Raw genomic sequence first — 19,089 nt, 5'->3', positions numbered from 1 at the left:
TGCAATTTTTGCAAGCAAATATGAAAATATAAATTCCAAATATTTCATTGTTTTTTTTTGTTGAGGATTTTGCAATGTTTTGGCCTGTGGTTCCACGCACAAAGATGATAGATGTGACTTAGCAAGCCAAGTACTAAAAATACTTTTAAAAAGTGGTGAAAAATGACAACAATCAATTGAAATTTTATGAAAAGATTAGTAACTTTTCTAGGGACATTGTATCAGGTTAGTAAAGTGAAACTCTGATCGTGAACTCAAGATGAGTCCTATGTGAGCTCCCAAGTGAACTATTCCTACAGGCAGCCTGAAGGGAAATTGTGAAGAAGACACACTGCCACAGTAGCTTGTTTTACAAGGCTGCATAAAAAATTGAAGATTCACACCTGTAAAAGAGATGAATAATGAATCGCCTTGCATTTAAACCTCACATTTAAATCTCACAGCAAACCCTCAGTTACCTCCAGAACAGAAGAACTGCAACATCTATCCACATTTTTTTTTTCATTGTCTTTTTAGCTGTCTTTGTGAAGATTTTGGAAGTTTTGGAAGCAAGAGACAATTTTATTGGTAGAAAGGGTTTCTAAAGTACAAAATACTGACATGATTCAAAAAAATGTTTAATTGTATGTAAAATGTAGATATCCATCAACAATCCGTATTATGTGTCTCTCTGGGATACTTAATTCTGATTCTGTCATGGCATTCTGTTGTCAAATATTTTGATGTAATGACTGCTAAACTATACACATATTTTTTTTTTTGGTTTTTATAGAAATTAATATTCTTATGCAGCAAGGAGACATCATATTGATCAAAAAAGACTGTTTGATTGATCAAAAAAGACATTTACATTGTTACAAAAAAATCTATTTCAAACAAATTCTGTTTTTTTTAACTTTATGTTCATGAAAGAATCCTATATAAAATGTATCACGGTTTCCACAGAAATATTAAGCAGATTTTTTTTTTTTTCAACATTGATAATAATAAGAAATGTTTCTTGAGGACCAAATCAGCTTATTAGATTTCTGAAGGATCATGTGACACTGGAGCAATTCAGCTTTGCCATCACAAGAATAAGTTATTACTCATAATTACAACCCGAAATCCGGAAATGTTGGGACGTTTTTTTAAATTTGAATAAAATGAAAACTAAAAGACTTTCAAATCACATGAGCCAATATTTTATTCACAATAGAACATAGATAACATAACAAATGTTTAAACTGAAAAATCTTACAATTTTATGCACAAAATGAACTAATTTCAAATTTGATGCCTGCTACAGGTCTCAAAATAGTTGGGACGGGCGCATGTTTACCATGGTGTAGCATCTCCTCTTCTTTTTAAAACAGTGTGAAGACGTCTGGGCATCAAGATTATGAGTTTCTGGAGTTTTGGTGTTGAAATTTGGTCCCATTCTTGCCTGATATACAACATGTTCTCCAACCAATACGCCTATATAGGTCGTTTGTCACTTCCCTGAAATACGACCCATAGGAGCATTTACTAAAGTTGCGCCCCTATTGACAACAGGACACTTTCATTTTAATACATTGTTCCCCTTTATCTGCATCATATTCCAGGTTTCGTGTAGCTCAATTGGTAGAGCATTGCAATATATATCAATATGCAATCATGCGATCGTGGGTTCGATCCCAGGGAACGCATGTGCTTATAAAGTGTATATGCACTATAAATCACTAAGGGTAGGTTTAGGGTTGGGGTGGGTGTAGTCGTTAATAAAAAGTTTTGCTAAATGGAAATAGGACAAATGGTGTAAAAAGTCCACACATTGCATTTAAATGAACACGCATTTTGATTGGTAAATGACAGTCATACGTCATTTCATGACGACAGACGTAACATGACACTGTCATTGTTTTTACGCCAGCTAGAGGGCGCATGACTTTAAAACGTAAATATAGGTCGTAATAAGGTGGTTGAAAAACGACCTATAAGGTCGTTTTTTTTTTTGGAGGACAGTCTCCTGATATAGGTTTCCAGCTGCTGAAGAGTTTGTGGTCGTCTTTGACGTATTTTTTTCTATAGGTGAAAGATCTGGACTGCAGGCAGGCCAATTCAGCACCCGGACTCTTCTACGACGAAGCCATGCTGTTGTAATAGCTGCAGTATGTGGTTTTGCATTGTCCTGCTGAAATACACAAGGCCTTCCCTAAAATAGACATCATCTGGAGGGGAGCATATGTTGCTCTAAAATCTTTATATATCTTTCAGCATTCATAGTGCCTTCCAAAACATGCAAGCTGCCCATACCATATGCACTTATGCACCCCCATACCATCAGAGATGCTGGCTTTTGACCTGAACGCTGATAACACGCTGGAAGGTCTCCCTCCTCTTTAGCCCAGAGGACACAGCGTCCATGATTTCCAACAAGAATGTCAAATTTGGACTCATCTGACCATAGAACACTTTTCCACTTTGAAACAGTCCATTTTAAATGAGCCTTGGCCCACAGGACACGACGGAGCTTCTGGACCATGTTCACATATGGCTTCCTTTTTGCATGATAGAGCTTTAGTTGGCATCTGCAGATGGCACAGCGGATTGTTTACCGACAGTGGTTTCTGGAAGTATTCCTGGGCCCATTTAGTAATGTCATTGACACAATCATGCCGATGAGTGATGCAGTGTCATCTGAGGGCCCGAAGACCACAGGCATCCAATAAAGGTCTTCAGCCTTGTCCCTTACGCCCAGAGATTTCTCCAGTTTCTCTGAATCTTTTGATGATGTTATGCACTGTAGATGATGAGATTTGCAAATCCTTTGCAATTTGTCGTTGAGGAGCATTGTTTTTAAAGTATTCCACAATCTTTTTATGCACTCTTTCACGGCTTTGCCCATCTTTACTTCTGAGAGACTCTGCCTCTCTAAGACATCCCTTTTATAGCTAATCATGTTACAGAACTGATATCAATTAACTTAATTAGTTGATAGATGTTCTCCCAGCTGAATCTTTTCAAAATTTCTTGCTTTTTCAGCCATTTGTTTTCCCCGTGCCACCCTTTTTGAGACCTGTAGCAGGCATCAAATTTGAAATGAGCTCATTTAGTGGATAAAAGTATAAAACTTCTCAGTTTAAACATTTATGTTATCTATGTTCTATTGTGAATAAAATATTGGTTCATGTGATTTAAAAGTCTTTTAGTTTTCATTTTATTCAAATTAAAAAAAACATCCCAACATTTCCGGAATTTGGGTTGTATTACTGTTTTTTGATTCACGCATCTATCAAAGACACTCACTGCACTTAATGCACAGTCAGCCAGTCATTACTGCAAAATAAACCCCTTTAGGACGATAAAGGACACCTGTGCTTCACATTGGGGTCCTAATTTGCCTGTTGGGGGTTATTTTGCAGTAACCATCAGCTGACTGCACATTATCCCTTACTTAAGAGTTTAATGGCTGTTTATGACAAACTACGTGAACCTCTCCATTCCAGATATCACAGCTGGTCTCTGAGGGACAAATAATAATAGTGCAAAGGCAAAACAAACTTCATCACCACAAATAGACAGTCACAGAAGACCTGAGTGCACAAGAGAGAACGAAGTAAAAAGAGTAAGGAAAAAGATAGAGGTAAGATCTCTAGTGTGCTGTGCTAACCTCTGAAAAGAGACAACGTTAGCAAGTAAAGGAAGATCATTATCTCCTTGTCTGGATGACGGAAGTTGATTTTGAAAAGTGCAAAGAAGGCGGCCAGTAATTTGCCAGGGGCAGGAGCCGGAGGGAAGCTCTGTACGGCAACATCAGCACAAACTCCCCCCTCCCTCTCTCGTGCTTTAAAGGAAATTCATTAATAACATCTTTCCTGCCTCCTGAAGAGGGACCACAGATGCTAAATGTCCCACCCAACGACCAGCAAGGGCAAATCTGGGCCAGATATCATCCATCTTCCATCTTCACTTCTGAAGGCCTTGCCAACTCCTGCTTAGGATAAAACTGTACAGTAGAGTTTTTCATCTCAACATCTTGAGTCATGAGAGAAAAGTTGATTCAGCAAAAATCAGAATAAGATGAAGTTGTTTTGAACAGCTGGTACTAATGCTCAGGCCATTTGTAACCATACACTGGGGAGAAGAAAAAAAAAAAAAAAAAAATTTTGTGAAGGTAAAAGGAGGCAGGTGATTGATTCTCTCTGCATTCATATTATTAATTATTACTAACAAAATTACTATTTCTAGTCATATCTACCCAATTATGAGTAAAGTGAGCAAATCCAAACACTTCCAATGTTCTATTTAAATGAAATGCATACACAAGGCTAAATTTATTCAACATTTGTCAATTAATTGACTATCCGTGTTTTGGACAAATGAAATGGATTAAAACCATTTATTTATAAATAAGAACAACTTTTTAATACACTCTACAAAATGCTGGGTTAAAAACAGCCCAAGTTGGGTTGAAAATGGACAAATCCGGTGATCGGGTTGTTTTAACCCAGCGGTTGGGTTAAATGTTTGGCCAACGTGCTGGGCAGTTTTATTTAACCCAACTTTTGTTTAAAAATTACTATATGGCTGGCTTAAAATGAACCCAAAATAAGTTGGAAATTAAAAAACAGACACATAATCACTAGAGGCAATGATAATAATCAAAAGGTGAACTTGTATTAATAAGCAATTTAATAAATGTTTATTAATTAGTATTCATTAAACTTATTAATACATGGTCATTTATTAAACATTAATAAATGTTAATTTCCAATATACTTTGGGTTCATTTTAAGCAAAGAATACAGTCATTTTTAAACAATAGTTGAGTTAAATAAAACTACCCAGCAATTTGGGCAAACATTTAACCCAACTGCTTGGTTAAAACAACCCAATTGCTGGGTTTGTCCATTTTCAACCCAACTTGGGTTGTTTTTAACCCAGCATTTTTTAGTGTAGGCAATGTAAAAGTTTGACCCAAAATTCCCTCACATACTCTCAAAGAATGAGATATATTGGATCTTTGCCATCAAGTCAACTCAGCCATTATGTAAAACCAGTAAAAGGGCATTAAAAAAAAAAAAAATACAAAACACCATCATGCCTTTGGGTGACCAAGCACTTCTTGAGCTGAAAGATGCTTCCAGCCACTGCTAGTTGTGTATATCATTCCCAAGGGAAATGTCTCCAGCTGTGCCCTGAGGTGAGTGCATCCACTCAGCTGTCATGTGCAATAGCCATTCTAAAGATCCTGTTGCGAGGGAGCAATTACAATGTGCTGGAATACATGTGCCATCCTGTTGAGAAAAAGGAAGAGTCTCTGAGGTGTATTACAGGGCAAGTCATGACTTAGACTGAGGAATAGCTCAACCAAAAATAATAAAAAAAACCACCCTGATATTGCCCATGACTTATTTAGCAGAATTGAGCAATAAAGAAAGATCAATTAACTTAACCATATTCTATTCAACATGGTGCATCAAAATGCATAACACCAAGTTTGATGTCAATGAGCCTCATGAGAATCATAAATTTGCCTTGATATGCCCTTTAAACGAATGAATGCACATTGACATGAACAAATTTGGCAGCCACACCAGAAAAAAAAAGAAAAAGAAAAAAAACTTTTCTGGGAATAATGACTAAGTTTGGCCTGTTCCTCAAACAAAGGCTCCATAAGACTTTGAATATATAGCGCACAAGTCATACAGACCTGTTTTATGATGCTTTTGTACTTTTAGAGTGTTCAAGGAAGAAAATAAAACAACAGAATGAGAGCACAAGAAACATTCACTTACCATTTATTTTAGTTTTATGACAAAGAGTTGTTCTTGTCAAGAAACAAACAGAACGAGTGAACAATTTAACAACCCCCCCAAAATGTCACAGAACCACTTGAAACAGGTGTTTTTACAAAGGGCTGCCAATGTAGTGAGAAACTTTGTGAGACTATAACAAACACCAATTACAGTACAATGAGCCAGAAACGGTCATGGCAGCGACAGTGACAAAAGTCATGCTGAGTATCAAAAAGTCCACCCAATGGTTAAATGTGTGCTATGACAAATTCTGAAGGACGGCATTCCTGCTGGTGACCTGCCCTGAAGTTAAGGAAAGGCTTTGGAATGCAGCTGTGAATGGATTCTATTACAGCATGTGATGCTTGGCCAAGAACTTGACAGACCTGAAACCTGGGATCAAAGTTCTGGCACATTCCAATCTAAAAACAACAAAACAAATAGAGTACAGAAAAAAAAAAATCTCTTAAATTCTTTAAAAACCAAATGTTTTTCTTTTATTAAACCTCATTCATTAATAGAACTCCAAATAACTTTACATATACTGCATGTATATAAAATTCACTGTATGTATTGCCGTCTACATATGTGTTCTCCAGTGTTAAGGCACATAACATATATTCCACATAGTATAAAACTGTTTTTCTTGCATATACTAAAGCACTTTAGCACATACAAAATGTCATTATCAGACTATGAAAATAAAAAATCGTTTCGGCAAAGTTTAGGATGCTATAAACATTACAATTTCAACGAGACAAAAAAATATTGCTCAAAGCGGCAAATGCTGAACCTGAGCTGTGCAGAAGAAAAACTGAGGGGACAAAGTACTTGTGTGCTTCATATTAGCTTCTTTAGGGTTTTACTATAGTATGCAGACACATACGAACACATTCAGTCATTTTCTTCAGATCGCACCCAGCTTAATACTGCGTCGCCCTCTATATACACCCCTATGTTTATTCCTTTCAGACCCTCCCACAAAAAACATGAGGTTTTTGCGTTTAAGAATCACAAGAAAGTACAAGTCGAGGAGCTTTTGTGTTTTTTTTGGTCTGAGCACATTCTGTTCGCACCATTCATTGTGTAATGAGCACAATAGATCTCATAATCCTCCTGGTAGGCTGTTCATAAATCAGCGGTTTTGATAGCGACTGCCCAAATGAGATCCTGAACGAACAGATTGGTGAGGCCTTGAGGTTATGCGAGCACAGCATGACAAATCATCTCATAAAAACTATTTTAGCATCTCTCTAGGGGATTCTATGATACGCCACACCCCTGACATTTGCAGAATCGTGGAATATTCTATTGCGGAACAAAAGGATAACCACCCATGTGCTCGCCTGAACCGTCCATTACACATATTACAGCTTTAAAATAATGAGAAGTCGCACAGTCACAGCCTAGTCCATTAGTTCCCTTAGAACAGACTGATCAAAATGGAATGTTTTCATGAAGATATGCTGGCGTTTCCTGAGGGCGAGCGAGTCACGAATGCATACAATACATAGTGCTTCCTTGTAATGAAAAAATAGGACCAGTTTGGATACAGTAACTTGGGCTGCTAGACACTTATAGGGATAGTTCCAACAAAAATGACAATTCTGTCTTCATTCATTCACTCTCATGCTGTTCTAAACCCATTATGACTTACTTTCTTCTGTGGAATCCATGCAATGAAAGTCACTGGGGTCCAATGTTCTTTTGGACACCACTGACTTTTATTGCATTGACAAAACAGTTTTTCTTCAAAGTCAAACAGGTTTGGAATGAAATGAGGATGAATTAATGATGACAGAATTGTCATTTTAGCTGAAATTTCCCTTTAATAAAGGAGCAGCAACGCTGAGCCGATTAAATCGCTAAATGATAAATCGATCAGCAAGAGCTACCGGTTACAGTACAAACACTCCAGCAGTCATGTGCTTCTTGCATCTTTGGTCAAGGATCATGTATAGAGGAAACAGCAGAAAAATACAATCATAGGAGAAGATGCATATATGAACTGATAAGGCCATAAATGGCTAAAGCAAACATATCAGCACATCCTTCTGTTCGTACATGCACTGAATCATATCTTCTCTAAGGCCATCTGTCAAGATCTTTTGCTGTCAATCAACACTAAGTAGCTTTATGCGTCGGCTTCTATTTCCTAAAGCACTCTGCTCTATGACTGAATGAATATAACTATATATAAAAAAAGCCAAAAGTGATATCCTATCCTGCAGGAATGTGTGTAGAAACAAAAGCAGCAGCAAAAAATTAACAAAAAGACATATTTGAGCTGGAACCTGCCACAAGCACCATCTGTACATGTATGAAAAGCGAGAAAGATGTGCTCATCTGCACTAGACTTGAGGACCGTTCCATTTTTACAAAGAAATGTTTGACTCGTTTAAGTCTGTGATGACACTTTTGTGAGAGTTACTGACATTTTAATGTCTGGTAGATGTCTAAGAGCTTCAATAATGGAGTAAAAGTGTTATGCATAGTCCTTCTAACAGCAAAAACAAACTGCTAAAACTTGGCCAGCTCTAACTCAAGTCGCACAGGGGATCTAACGACAAACACAACCGTTAAAGGCATATTTAAGGAATTTCACTAACACTTTACAAATAGGGGTACATAAATCATGTAATGATACTTGAACAAATAGTTTCTTTAACATGAACTATTGGTGAATGAACTAATCAAGAACTAATTAAGCGCTAGCATGAGCTACGACTGGAGTCAGAGGGAGTCATGTGAATAATAGCCACCTTAACTACACGTTTGAACAAGTTTGATAGTTAATGCATTAGATTGGCTAATCTGACTTAGTCTGACTTTAATAAATGAAGGTTTTAATTAGATTTTAAGTGGGATTATAAATGTAAAAGCGTGACTATCCAATAATGTTCTTAACAAAACAGCAGATGTGAATGTGAAGCAAATGTTATGAAGGCATTATAATGAATTAAAATGATTCATTTATTAAAAGTCAGAGTAGGGTTTGCCCCATTACATTCTTTGTCATAGAAATCACCTGATTTAATTTGTCCGAAAGTGTTTACTAACATTCTACAACACTAATATTTTGTTAAGGCTGTTATTAATGCAAATGACTCCAGTCACAGCTAAGTACATTAATAGTTCTTGATTAGCTCATACCTTTATTCAAATGTAAGTATCAGTTCAGGTATTAGTAAATGACTTCACATGTACACTTTTGGCAAAGTATTACTGGAATTTCTGTAGCTACTGACAGTGAAGGGTACCATGAATTTTTAGGATTGGGAAGGGGAAATACGAATGTAGTGCTATCAGCAGTGTCTGATGGTAGAAGAGGAAGGTTCTTTAAAGTGCGCCAGAACATCCAGGTTCAAATAAACCGATAAAGGAATGTGTCTGCACTGCTTCTGCCTCGAGAAATAAACCTCCTCCTCTTTTGAGATGGTTTAAAAAGAAAAAAAAATTCCAAAAAGTCATAGTAAAAAATAAGACCATCCAGTTTGCATATGCTGGCCACTCTCTCTCTCTCAAAAAACAAAAACAAAAAAACAAACTTTATTCTAAACTTTATACATCTAAAATATATATATATATGTAGTACCAACCTATATCTTCATAAAATATTCATGAATATAATAACATTTATTAAAGCTAACGTGCAAATTTGAAACAGCGTAACGGGTAGAAAGAATCATAGAAATGTAGTTTTGAGTGAATGTTCTTGTAGGCAGCTAGATGACTGGGTGTGATCCACATCCCCGGCCCGTTTCAGTAGGGACTTTTGGTTTATTTGGTCCTCATCGTCTAGCTTTTGTCCCAAAAAACAACTTCTGGGAGGCGACATGAGCTGCATAGTCTCGGTTTGAGGAAGCAACGGAGTGGAGGTGAGCAACCCGACCTGACAGAGGTCTGTTGGGCTCAGCGGGGCGTCCAAGCCCGTGCTATCTAAGATAGTCCTGGAGCCAGGAGTGTCTTTGGAGTATTGCAAAGTGCCTGTAATGGGACTCGAAGGTTCCTTCACACAGTGTAAGTTCTCCGATAGGGGGCCGTCTGAACCCTGTCTGCAGGACTGAACTTTTTCCTGCATTCTGAAGTTGAGTGTGATATGGTTGTCAGAGTTCTTTGAGCTTAAAGGGGTGTCCGGCATCTCCATTCTCTTTGATAGGATGGGGCTGGCTATAGCTTTCTCCTTCCGTTTGGTGCCACTCATGTGGGCTTGCCTTACCCTGGGCCCATAATTTTTCTGGAAAGGCCTGCAGAGAGGGAAAAAAGGGTCGCGGGGGGCAAACAGTGACCCGAGTGAGCCCAGCTTCATCTGGCTCTGACTCATGAAGATTCTACGCGTGTCCACTGGCAGTTTGTCCAGTTGTCTTCCCACGTGGACAGGGTTTGGGAATAGAGTTCCCTGACAAGCTCTATAACAGTATCTGAGAAATGAACACAGTAAAGAGTTAAAGAGGAAACAACAAATCTGTGATCAGAAATGATATATTGAAATCATTTTATATATATATATATATATATATATATATATATATATATATATATATTATATTATATTATATTATATTATATTATATATTATATTATATATATTTTTTTAAATTATTACACAGCCTGTTATGCCATTGGCTAGTAAATTTTTTAGTTTACTTGCCAGACTGAAAAACTTGTAAAAAAAAAATAATAATAAAAAAAAAAAATAGATAATAATAATTACTGTGATCTATTTCTATTATTATTAAAAGATAAATGAATAATACTGCTACTAATTCTACTACTAATAACAATATACAACGCACTAAGGATTGATGAGCTGCTGGGTTCATGAATATTAATCATGTTGTCAGCGTTCGCTCGAACTGAAATCAAAACAGGGACAGTAATAGATGAGCACCAGCCAATGAGATGGCCGTTTGCGCATTAGTCCTGCCCACTACTGGAGAAACTGGCATCTCTGCTTGTTTTTAAAAGGTCCATTGAAGTGCCTTGGAACACGCAGCTTTATTCACTGCGTTGACGTAATTTCCAATGAAACAGGAAGACAGGGTGGGGTATATCTAAAACTTCCTCCCCTTTTTTCAAAATAGCCAATAGCGTTTTGCCAAGATCACAGCTCGGACAGAGCCGTTGAGCTCGTAATACCCCATTTTCCTCATAATCTCTAACCGTTTCTCCTCCATATCGCTTTAAAATATAGCATTGTTTGTAGAAATCAACGCCTGAACGTTTTGTGGTCTTTGCCGACTCGCGCATATGATCCACTCTGTGCTCTTGTGTCTCTGGACCGGAGCGGACTGTGCTCGCGCTGCGGTGGTCCACGTGACACGCGAAAATGGACTTCATTTGCGTCAATGCAAATAATATTTACACTATCTGAATTGTTCCTTATCCTCTATATAGTGCACTATGTGCCATTCACCATATAGAAACTAGTAAATGTGTGAACAAATGACCGATTTCAACTGCAGCTTCAGCGTCTGTTTAGTGTAGGAGGGGGCAGGACTTCAGATTCTAGAGAACATTTAATTGGACAAAAGATTTGATGAGAAGCTGAAGTCCACGGTGATGTCATGAAAATCCGTGATCCATTTTAGCGGAAGTGAGAGACTTAGTTTTATACAACAAAGTATATAGTATACATGTAACGCCTCGATTCTGTGTGGTATGTAAAAATCTCTTTTTCTCTCACTCTTTGGGTGCGTGTGAGAAAAAAAAGCGCTCTCAGCAAAGTGACAGCGAGTCGTGCGCCTTCACTAGAGTTTGCGGTTCGTCAAATACAGCTATGCCGCGCATCCATTGAGCTGAATTTAAATAGTACAGATCGCTTGATGGAGAGTGAAACTCAAGCGCTCAGTCAGTGTTCAGCGAGTGAAAATATATCTATGCTAAACTTGTATTTAGCCTCTAACACACACTGGCGAGTAAAATATAAGAATGTATTAGCCAATGGCTAATTCATATTATAAATTCGACCATTGAAAATTTAGTTGCATTTGCGAGCGTTTTACTCGCATTGTAGAAGGTTGTTACTTGTAATAGAAATGTGTAATATATCATTGGCATTAACTTCCCTTATCTAAACAACAACATGCAATTAAATGTTTAAATACATGGTTAGCTCAAATAATTTGAATTAGATCAAATACTTCCAACAGGGCATAATTACGTTTAGAAATACCTGGGAAGAAGAGCGGCAACAGGTGTGACAACACACAGCAAGTAGAATATAGGATCTCCGAGCAGCTTCTGCATGGTCCAGTAAGGATTGGAAGGAGGGAAACAGGTAGGGCAGGAGGCATTGTAGCACAGCGCCACAGTAAAGAAGACAGCTATACTGAAGCCAATCGATACCCAGTTCATCCATGTCTGTGAAATAATTAAAGACAATCAAGGCAGAGTTAACCAAGAGCTGCTAAATTGCCTGAATTAGATAATTTTACCACGACTCAAAATGAGAACAATTTTGAAAACGTTTCATACATTATTCACATTGTTATTAGTGAAAACTAAGGAATGCAAGAACACTGGATAAAATGTGTTTCTGGTTATTTCTATTACATAATTCAGTCTCTACACTATGTACAGCAGAAAATGGAAAACTTAGTGACAAAATTCAACAATTTTCTGGTGAGCATGCTTGGTGTAGCAAGAGTAAAGCTTGTTGTTTTAATCCTGAAATGCATCACATTATGGAACTGAAAAGGGTTGGGCACGGAAATTCATGTGTGACGACCTTCTGACGTGTACTTGGCCTCCACACTGACCTCACCTCAAATGACCTAAAAGGAGTTTCACTCGGTCTCTCTAGTACATGTGTTCATTTTCCCAGGCAGCATGTGGAACGATGAACCTGCCAGCCCATCTATAGGAAACGTTTACTCTCTACTTGAGCCATTTACTGTGAAGAACAGCCTCTTTCACACCAGAAGCCATCATCATGTCCGGAAAGACAGTGAGGCTGCAGAGGACATTTTTCACGCACCGAAACTTGTCAGCTGAAAATTTACAGCGCCGGTGTAATGGAAAAAGCTCTAATCCAATTCGCCCTCATAAATCTAAAACAGTGACTCACAAAAAGAGGGAAAAATAGAGGGGAAGCAGGTAAGGGCTGCACACATACATAACTGCAGTTCGCAATACACCACAGGATATGCATCGGTAAAATCAACTATTAGCTTTGGCCACCCTGTGCGTGTCGGCCATGTATACGCCACCGTGGTGAGCGAGAGAGACAAGCACAGTGGGCTGGACTCAGGCTGCCTGCATGGGCTGTCAGGCTGATGTATGGCCCCTGATGGCGCAGTATCTCCCGGTTCAAACCAATCATGGAGGCTCCCTGCATAAATGTCTCTGGCCGTGTCAGCATCATCCTGGTCTTCCTCGCTACAGTGTTCAGCCTCATTTCATACTTGGAGAAAGTAAGGAAAGGCTTGCTTTCTCTTCCCCCTCGTACACGTGCGTGGGATGGGTTTCTGATTCTGAAAGCTAAAGCACTTTATCATTTCCAAATCCTCAGGAGGATCGTACACAAGATGTATATATACTCATACATATTGCGACACCCTAACGGATTGTTTTAGAAGAAGATTAACCAACAATGACAAATATGCAGTACAAAGTCAATATCAGGGTTGCTGCTGTTTTGTCTACTAAATCAAATTTATTACAATTTAAGATCTTTTAAAGACCTGAACAAATAAAATTAATACTGTATGTCCATATATACATATATACATATATATATATATATATATATATATATATATATATATATATATATATATATATATATATATATATATATATATATATATATATAAAAAAGAAAAAAAAAGTTTTTCGCTAAGTACTTTAATGAAAGAATAATGTTTCTGTTTTATTCTAAATCTAATTTTTATTTTAGAAATGTAAATCAAAATACAAATGAACAACGAGCATGCAAATGCCATGCAGGGACGTCTATTTCTTATTGATGGCATAAATAAACTGCTCAGTCGATTCACTGAAATGGACGTTGATCTGATTGACAACAGACTTCACTACTCTTATCAGCATTTTTGCAAATGATGTTTAGGATTAGACACAGAATAAACAGGCTTAACCAGAGACCCTTGACAATCTGAACAAGCACACAACCGTCTTTACACTGCAAAAGGTGTACAGAAGAACCATGAAGACTTAGTGAGCTTTAGGAGTGAGTTTGGCCCTGAGTTTTAGCGACTACATCACACCATCCTATGAAATTTTGCATTTTATAAAACAAGACTCACTCACCCAGGTTTTGGTTTCGATGCCCAAGTGCAGCAAAATGGTAAAGAGTGCCAAGGTTGTGATGGGAGTTCCCCACGTAAACAAATCCACATCAGAGTCAACGTAAGCCTGCAAAAATATGACATTCAGAGTTCAGACAACACTGTTGCTTACTTATAGACTCTGTTTTAAGTATTTTAACATTACACTCTGCAAAAATCCTAGTTTTAATTTGTATTTTTGAATAAATTTGCATTTAAAATATCTGAAAATCCTTGAAACAAGACAAATATTAATGATTAAAAAGGTGATGGTTGAAAGAAAACATCTGCCAGTGCAATAAAATACACAATTAGTGAAGATACAATCTATGAAAATAAGTCTCAAATTTAAGGATTTTTTAAAATCAGTATTTTTACTGGAAAACAAGTAAAAAAAATCATTAGATTTTATTAGAAGCCATCATGAAATCAAAATGGACCCTATTTACTTTGTAAGCGCATATTACTAGTCTTGTGGTGAACAATTAATCCGTGCAAGTTAATACACAGGGAAAAAAAAAAAAAAAAAAAAAAGTTTGTTGTGGTAATCTTTAATCAAAATCTGAAAAAGTTACTTCCAGTCTGGAATGGCATTCCTTCTCTGATGATGTCAGTTTGACGGCTTGGGTTGAAAACGCTTAAACCACTCCCCTCCAACCGTTAGTCTGCTATGAGCCAGAGATGGAGAGGAGGAGCGCTAAAATAAAACCCCGCCCTCTATTCAATATTCTGTTTCACTTAGAAAATACGTCACAACACTGGAGAAAAGTTGTTTGCAACTTCCGGTTCACGGGGACTTTAAGAAGTCATTTTTGCAGTGCACTTCAACTTTAAATACTGTACTAGAATGTTTGGTAACACTTAAAGCTTTTATGTATAATGCATTATAACAGTATTCATAATGTATGTTATAATGCATCATATACTTTCATAAATAATTGTTACCAAAATTAAAATGCATTATAACATTTGCAGATTACTTGTTGCTTCTGAAATTGGTTGCTTGCCATTAATGCATTATACTTTCTAGAGGTGTAACAATGAATAGATAAGTATTATAATGTATTATAACAGTGATTACAATTATTCATGAGACCATACAATGCATTATATGGTGCATTACAAGGAATAATTAATACTTTAAAAACACTTTTATAATGCATTAGAAATAACGGCTTTAGTGTTACCGAATGTTCCAGACTGACTGAAGATCAGACTGACTTCATCTCAAGCATGGCATACTTGAGCAGCCAAATCATGGACATTTCGGCAAATGCACAAAATAATCAAATCAAACTTACAAAGTAGGGGATGAAGAAACAGATGAGGCTTTGGTAAAAGGCATCAATCATGTTCATCCAGAACATGTAGGGTTTATATTCCTGTAAAAGAAATTGAGACAATCAGGGGCAGGCAAAAACCATTCCACGATTCCAGATGACCATTTTTTATTATAATGTCATTAGATGTTCCACTAATAGAGTCATAGAACATGAAGAAATGGTTTGTGAATAAATCAAAATAAAGGAAGACCTCTGCAGAGGCGCATTGTTAGCAAAGCAGAGGCAACCACAGCAGTTTAATTATCCCAGGTTGCAAAATTTCAGGATGATTAGTGGTTTTTATAAAATGTTTGCTCTTGCTCGTGCTGTTTTCCCCCTCATGAAACTCAGCACAGAATAAAAGACCCATTTTGAAACGGGTCAGCAAAAAACAATCAAAGCAATAACTGTGGCAACCGCTGCATGGGTAATATACTTCATCTGCTTATAGAGGAACTGCTGATGCTGCAAACTGGGGGCAACTCATGTGTGAATACATGTGGCAAAATGCTGTTTATGGGTTTTTATTTACCATTTACATAACACTTTCAATAGTCTTTTCAGTCGCAATTATAATTCAACTTATGCTATTCATGGATGGTGTAATTATGTTCTGGAGGTACCTCTGAGTTTTGTCCATTCATGTAGAGCTGCGGCAACTCCTGCAGGGTTTCTGCTGACACATCTTTGTCCAGGGTGCCAGTGATGAGCTGAGGGAAGGCGGTAAACATCAGGTTGAAGAAGATCACATACCACTGATCAACCATGGTTGACCCAGAGAACCCACAGTAGAACTGATACCAGAAGGTGAGGGCAACAAAAATCTAGGGTGAGAGAGAGGGGAAAAGGGTAAGAGAAATACAAAAAAGGTCTACAATGAGGACTGCAGCTGTTGCCTCATTACAAGTCATGCATCTTCATTATGTCCGAGACGTTTCTAGGACCTCCCTAAGAATAGATCTTCATTAATCAGAGTATATGAAGAACAGACAACAACGTTTAAGAGCTTCTAGCTATAAACTAGTCACATCATGAAACTAAATAGGAAATTAAATTGGATGCACTATTACATGGCTCTCTCGAATACTCTATTCTGACTGGTCAATCCTAAAGTCAATTTATTTAGTATAATGGCTGAAGTATAGGGTATCTGTATGTTTACAGAAACTAAATTTAAAGCATTAAAAAATGTTTAGTGCAAATTTAATAATTTAACTCCATCCCTGCCATTGACAAAATTTTCTGTCATGTGTGAGACGACGCTTCCCCGAATTTTCCAGCTTTCTGTGTTGTCACTATTATATGGTAGGGGGCGCTGTTACGCAACTTCTGAAAGAGTACGGAATCTCTGGATCAAAACACAGGCAAAAAAAGGAACAAGCAATAAAAGCATTGCTTATGCACTTTGTAGTCTTAAAAAATCTATTTTCAAAGCTTCTTGCTCAGAATGTTGCTTTTTTTTTTTTATGAAACTTACCCACATTCAAGTGTTGATAAAAAAATAATCCATGTTTTTTTCCGTTCTTTTTGTTCATTTTGATATATTCCATGTTCTGATATTTATACAACAAAATATTCTGGGGGCCATTAAAGTTTTGTGAATTTTTTTTTCCGAATGATTAAACCGCGATATTTTAAGGCATCAAGATGTTTATAGATATTAAAAAGTGAATTTAACATTTTTAAATAATTTTGCAGGATCCATAAACACCCTGTAAACTGTAAATTTGACCGTCGACTCTGACAACTAATTTCTTCCTTCCATATCGCTCGTAGCACTCAATCTCCTCACGTTAATCAAACATTTCTAACATAAAATCAATATTTCATTCATATTTATGAATTTATTTGGTAATAAGCCAGGTAATAAGCAAGATAATGTACAGCATGCTGGTCATTATCACAAAATAAACCTCATTCAGGGTGATACAAGACTGAGCACCATGTGAAAAAGTAATAATTGAGTTTATTTTGCAATAATGACCAGCTTATATATTATCCCTGCCATAGAGCTCTTCAAAGTCCTTTTGAAGTAGATCAACCTATACATTAAAGCTAATTATAATCAGGAAATGAGTAAACTTCAGGGTCTCACAGCGTTTTTGTAGAAGAAGTAGAGGATCATGTTGGCGAGACGAGAGTAACACCAATGGCCATGAACCAAGAGCAGCTTCTGCAGGTATCGAAACCGTGGCAGGGCAAAGTCACTGGCCATTACCGCCTATGAACACAATGTGAACAGAACAGTAAATGTTAATAAAGATTTGACAACATTTATATTATGCCCACAATGTCAAATACTCAGAAAGGTAGAATAGCTTTGAAAAAAATTAAAGTATACTTTAAGCATTATTACAAAGTGGGAAAAATAATTAAAATGTACACTGTTTCCCTATGCTACTGTTACATGTTGGCCCAATGAGTTAAAGTGTTCAAACACATTCATATAAAATTGATTTTGGTGACATCTGCCTTGAGGCCCAAGATCCATCATGTGAGACACACAAACATGGTGGCATGGCATCCATATACATTCATAAGACAAAAGATTAACATCAGCCTGGTGACAAAACACTTGTAAGGACATTTTTGCATAAAAGAATTATGAAAAGCCTTCTTGGCTGTGGAATCTGGTGAAAACGATCCCCCGTCCATCACTCATCTATTCTTTATGATGTGTTTTCGACAGCTGCACGCATCAGGCAGTTAACATGTCATCTATCAGCGTGACAGATACTGCCTTGTCGCCTCTAATGGCATTTGGGATTTTAATCAGTTACAATTGGCCTGACAGCACCATCAGCCATGTTCTCCACCCTCACCGTCGTTCTCTCAACATAAAAAAAAGCATAAAAAAGCAGGTGAGATCAAATATTACCCTGCTGTGTTTGGTACATTATGTCTACGGGACAGAGTCATAAACAGATTCTCATTAGGGATGTTTATACTGAATGCTGACCTCAACGAGATCTCGGATAAGAAGAGTACTTTGGCACACAGCGGAGAGTGGTGCCTCATTACGTCCAGATCTTTCTCTGAATTAATTAATCTGCATGAGACAGAGTGTCAAACAGATGAGCTCATAGCGCTTCCTGTCTCTCTTCTCACCTCATCAGGATGTAGATTCTGTAGGCTTGCCACTGAGAATGGGGCGGAAGGGGGTGGGTAAGTATTTTGTGTGCAAAGAGGAGATTTTCTGAGAAACCACAACGAGATTTGCTGTTCCCAGAGACAAACAAGTGGAGGGTGCTTTAGAAATAAACCGCTGAAGCAGCCAAATGCTGCATGTGACCTAAACAACGTCAGACTGCTACCATTGCAATACAGTGCATTTAGGTTAACTGCCGTTAAGAAAAGGCATGAGTCAATATCAGTGGAAGTGTCAATTTAACAATAAGGTTGTGTAAGGCAGTGGTTCTCTACCGGTTCTGCTTCAGGACCCAGATTTTAAATTAAGTGGCAAGTTAATACAGTCCTAAATTTCTTTATTGCAAAAAAAGAAAATATTCTAAAATAAAGCATTGATTTTGAACTGATGAATACTGCATTTATCAAAAAGATCCTGAAAGAAATGTATCACAATTTCTACAAAACTAGTTAGCAGCACAATTGTTTTTAACATTGATCATAAGAAATGGCTCTTGTGCAGGAATAAATTACATTTTAAAATGTATTAATATACAAAACAGTTTTTTAAATTGCACAAATATTTCACAA

At 37.2% G+C, this 19,089-nt stretch overlaps 1 protein-coding gene across 2 annotated transcripts in view; it reads right to left on the bottom strand.

Annotated features, from left to right (window-relative positions):
- Positions 1-5,748: 5,748 nt before the first annotated feature.
- The window catches only part of atp10a (ATPase phospholipid transporting 10A), a 53,983-nt gene continuing 40,642 nt past the window's right edge, over positions 5,749-19,089 (bottom strand). The window contains exons 16-21 of one of the 2 annotated variants that reach the window (XM_051897318.1): positions 17,468-17,593; positions 15,996-16,196; positions 15,352-15,432; positions 14,034-14,138; positions 11,938-12,125; positions 5,749-10,183 (exon numbers count right to left, since the gene is read on the bottom strand). In XM_051897318.1, coding sequence (XP_051753278.1) covers positions 9,448-10,183; positions 11,938-12,125; positions 14,034-14,138; positions 15,352-15,432; positions 15,996-16,196; positions 17,468-17,593 — 1,437 coding nt within the window. In that variant the 3' untranslated portion in view covers positions 5,749-9,447. Of the gene's footprint in view, positions 10,184-11,937; positions 12,126-14,033; positions 14,139-15,351; positions 15,433-15,995; positions 16,197-17,467; positions 17,594-19,089 lie in introns of those variants that run through there. The other variant, XR_007930644.1, reaches the window with a different exon arrangement.

This window comes from Ctenopharyngodon idella, chromosome 6 (genome assembly GCF_019924925.1).
Source record: "Ctenopharyngodon idella isolate HZGC_01 chromosome 6, HZGC01, whole genome shotgun sequence".
NCBI classification, from domain to species: domain Eukaryota; kingdom Metazoa; phylum Chordata; class Actinopteri; order Cypriniformes; family Xenocyprididae; genus Ctenopharyngodon; species Ctenopharyngodon idella.
The sequence above is the reverse complement of the archived record's forward strand: the minus strand, read 5'-3'. Positions and strand labels throughout refer to the sequence as shown.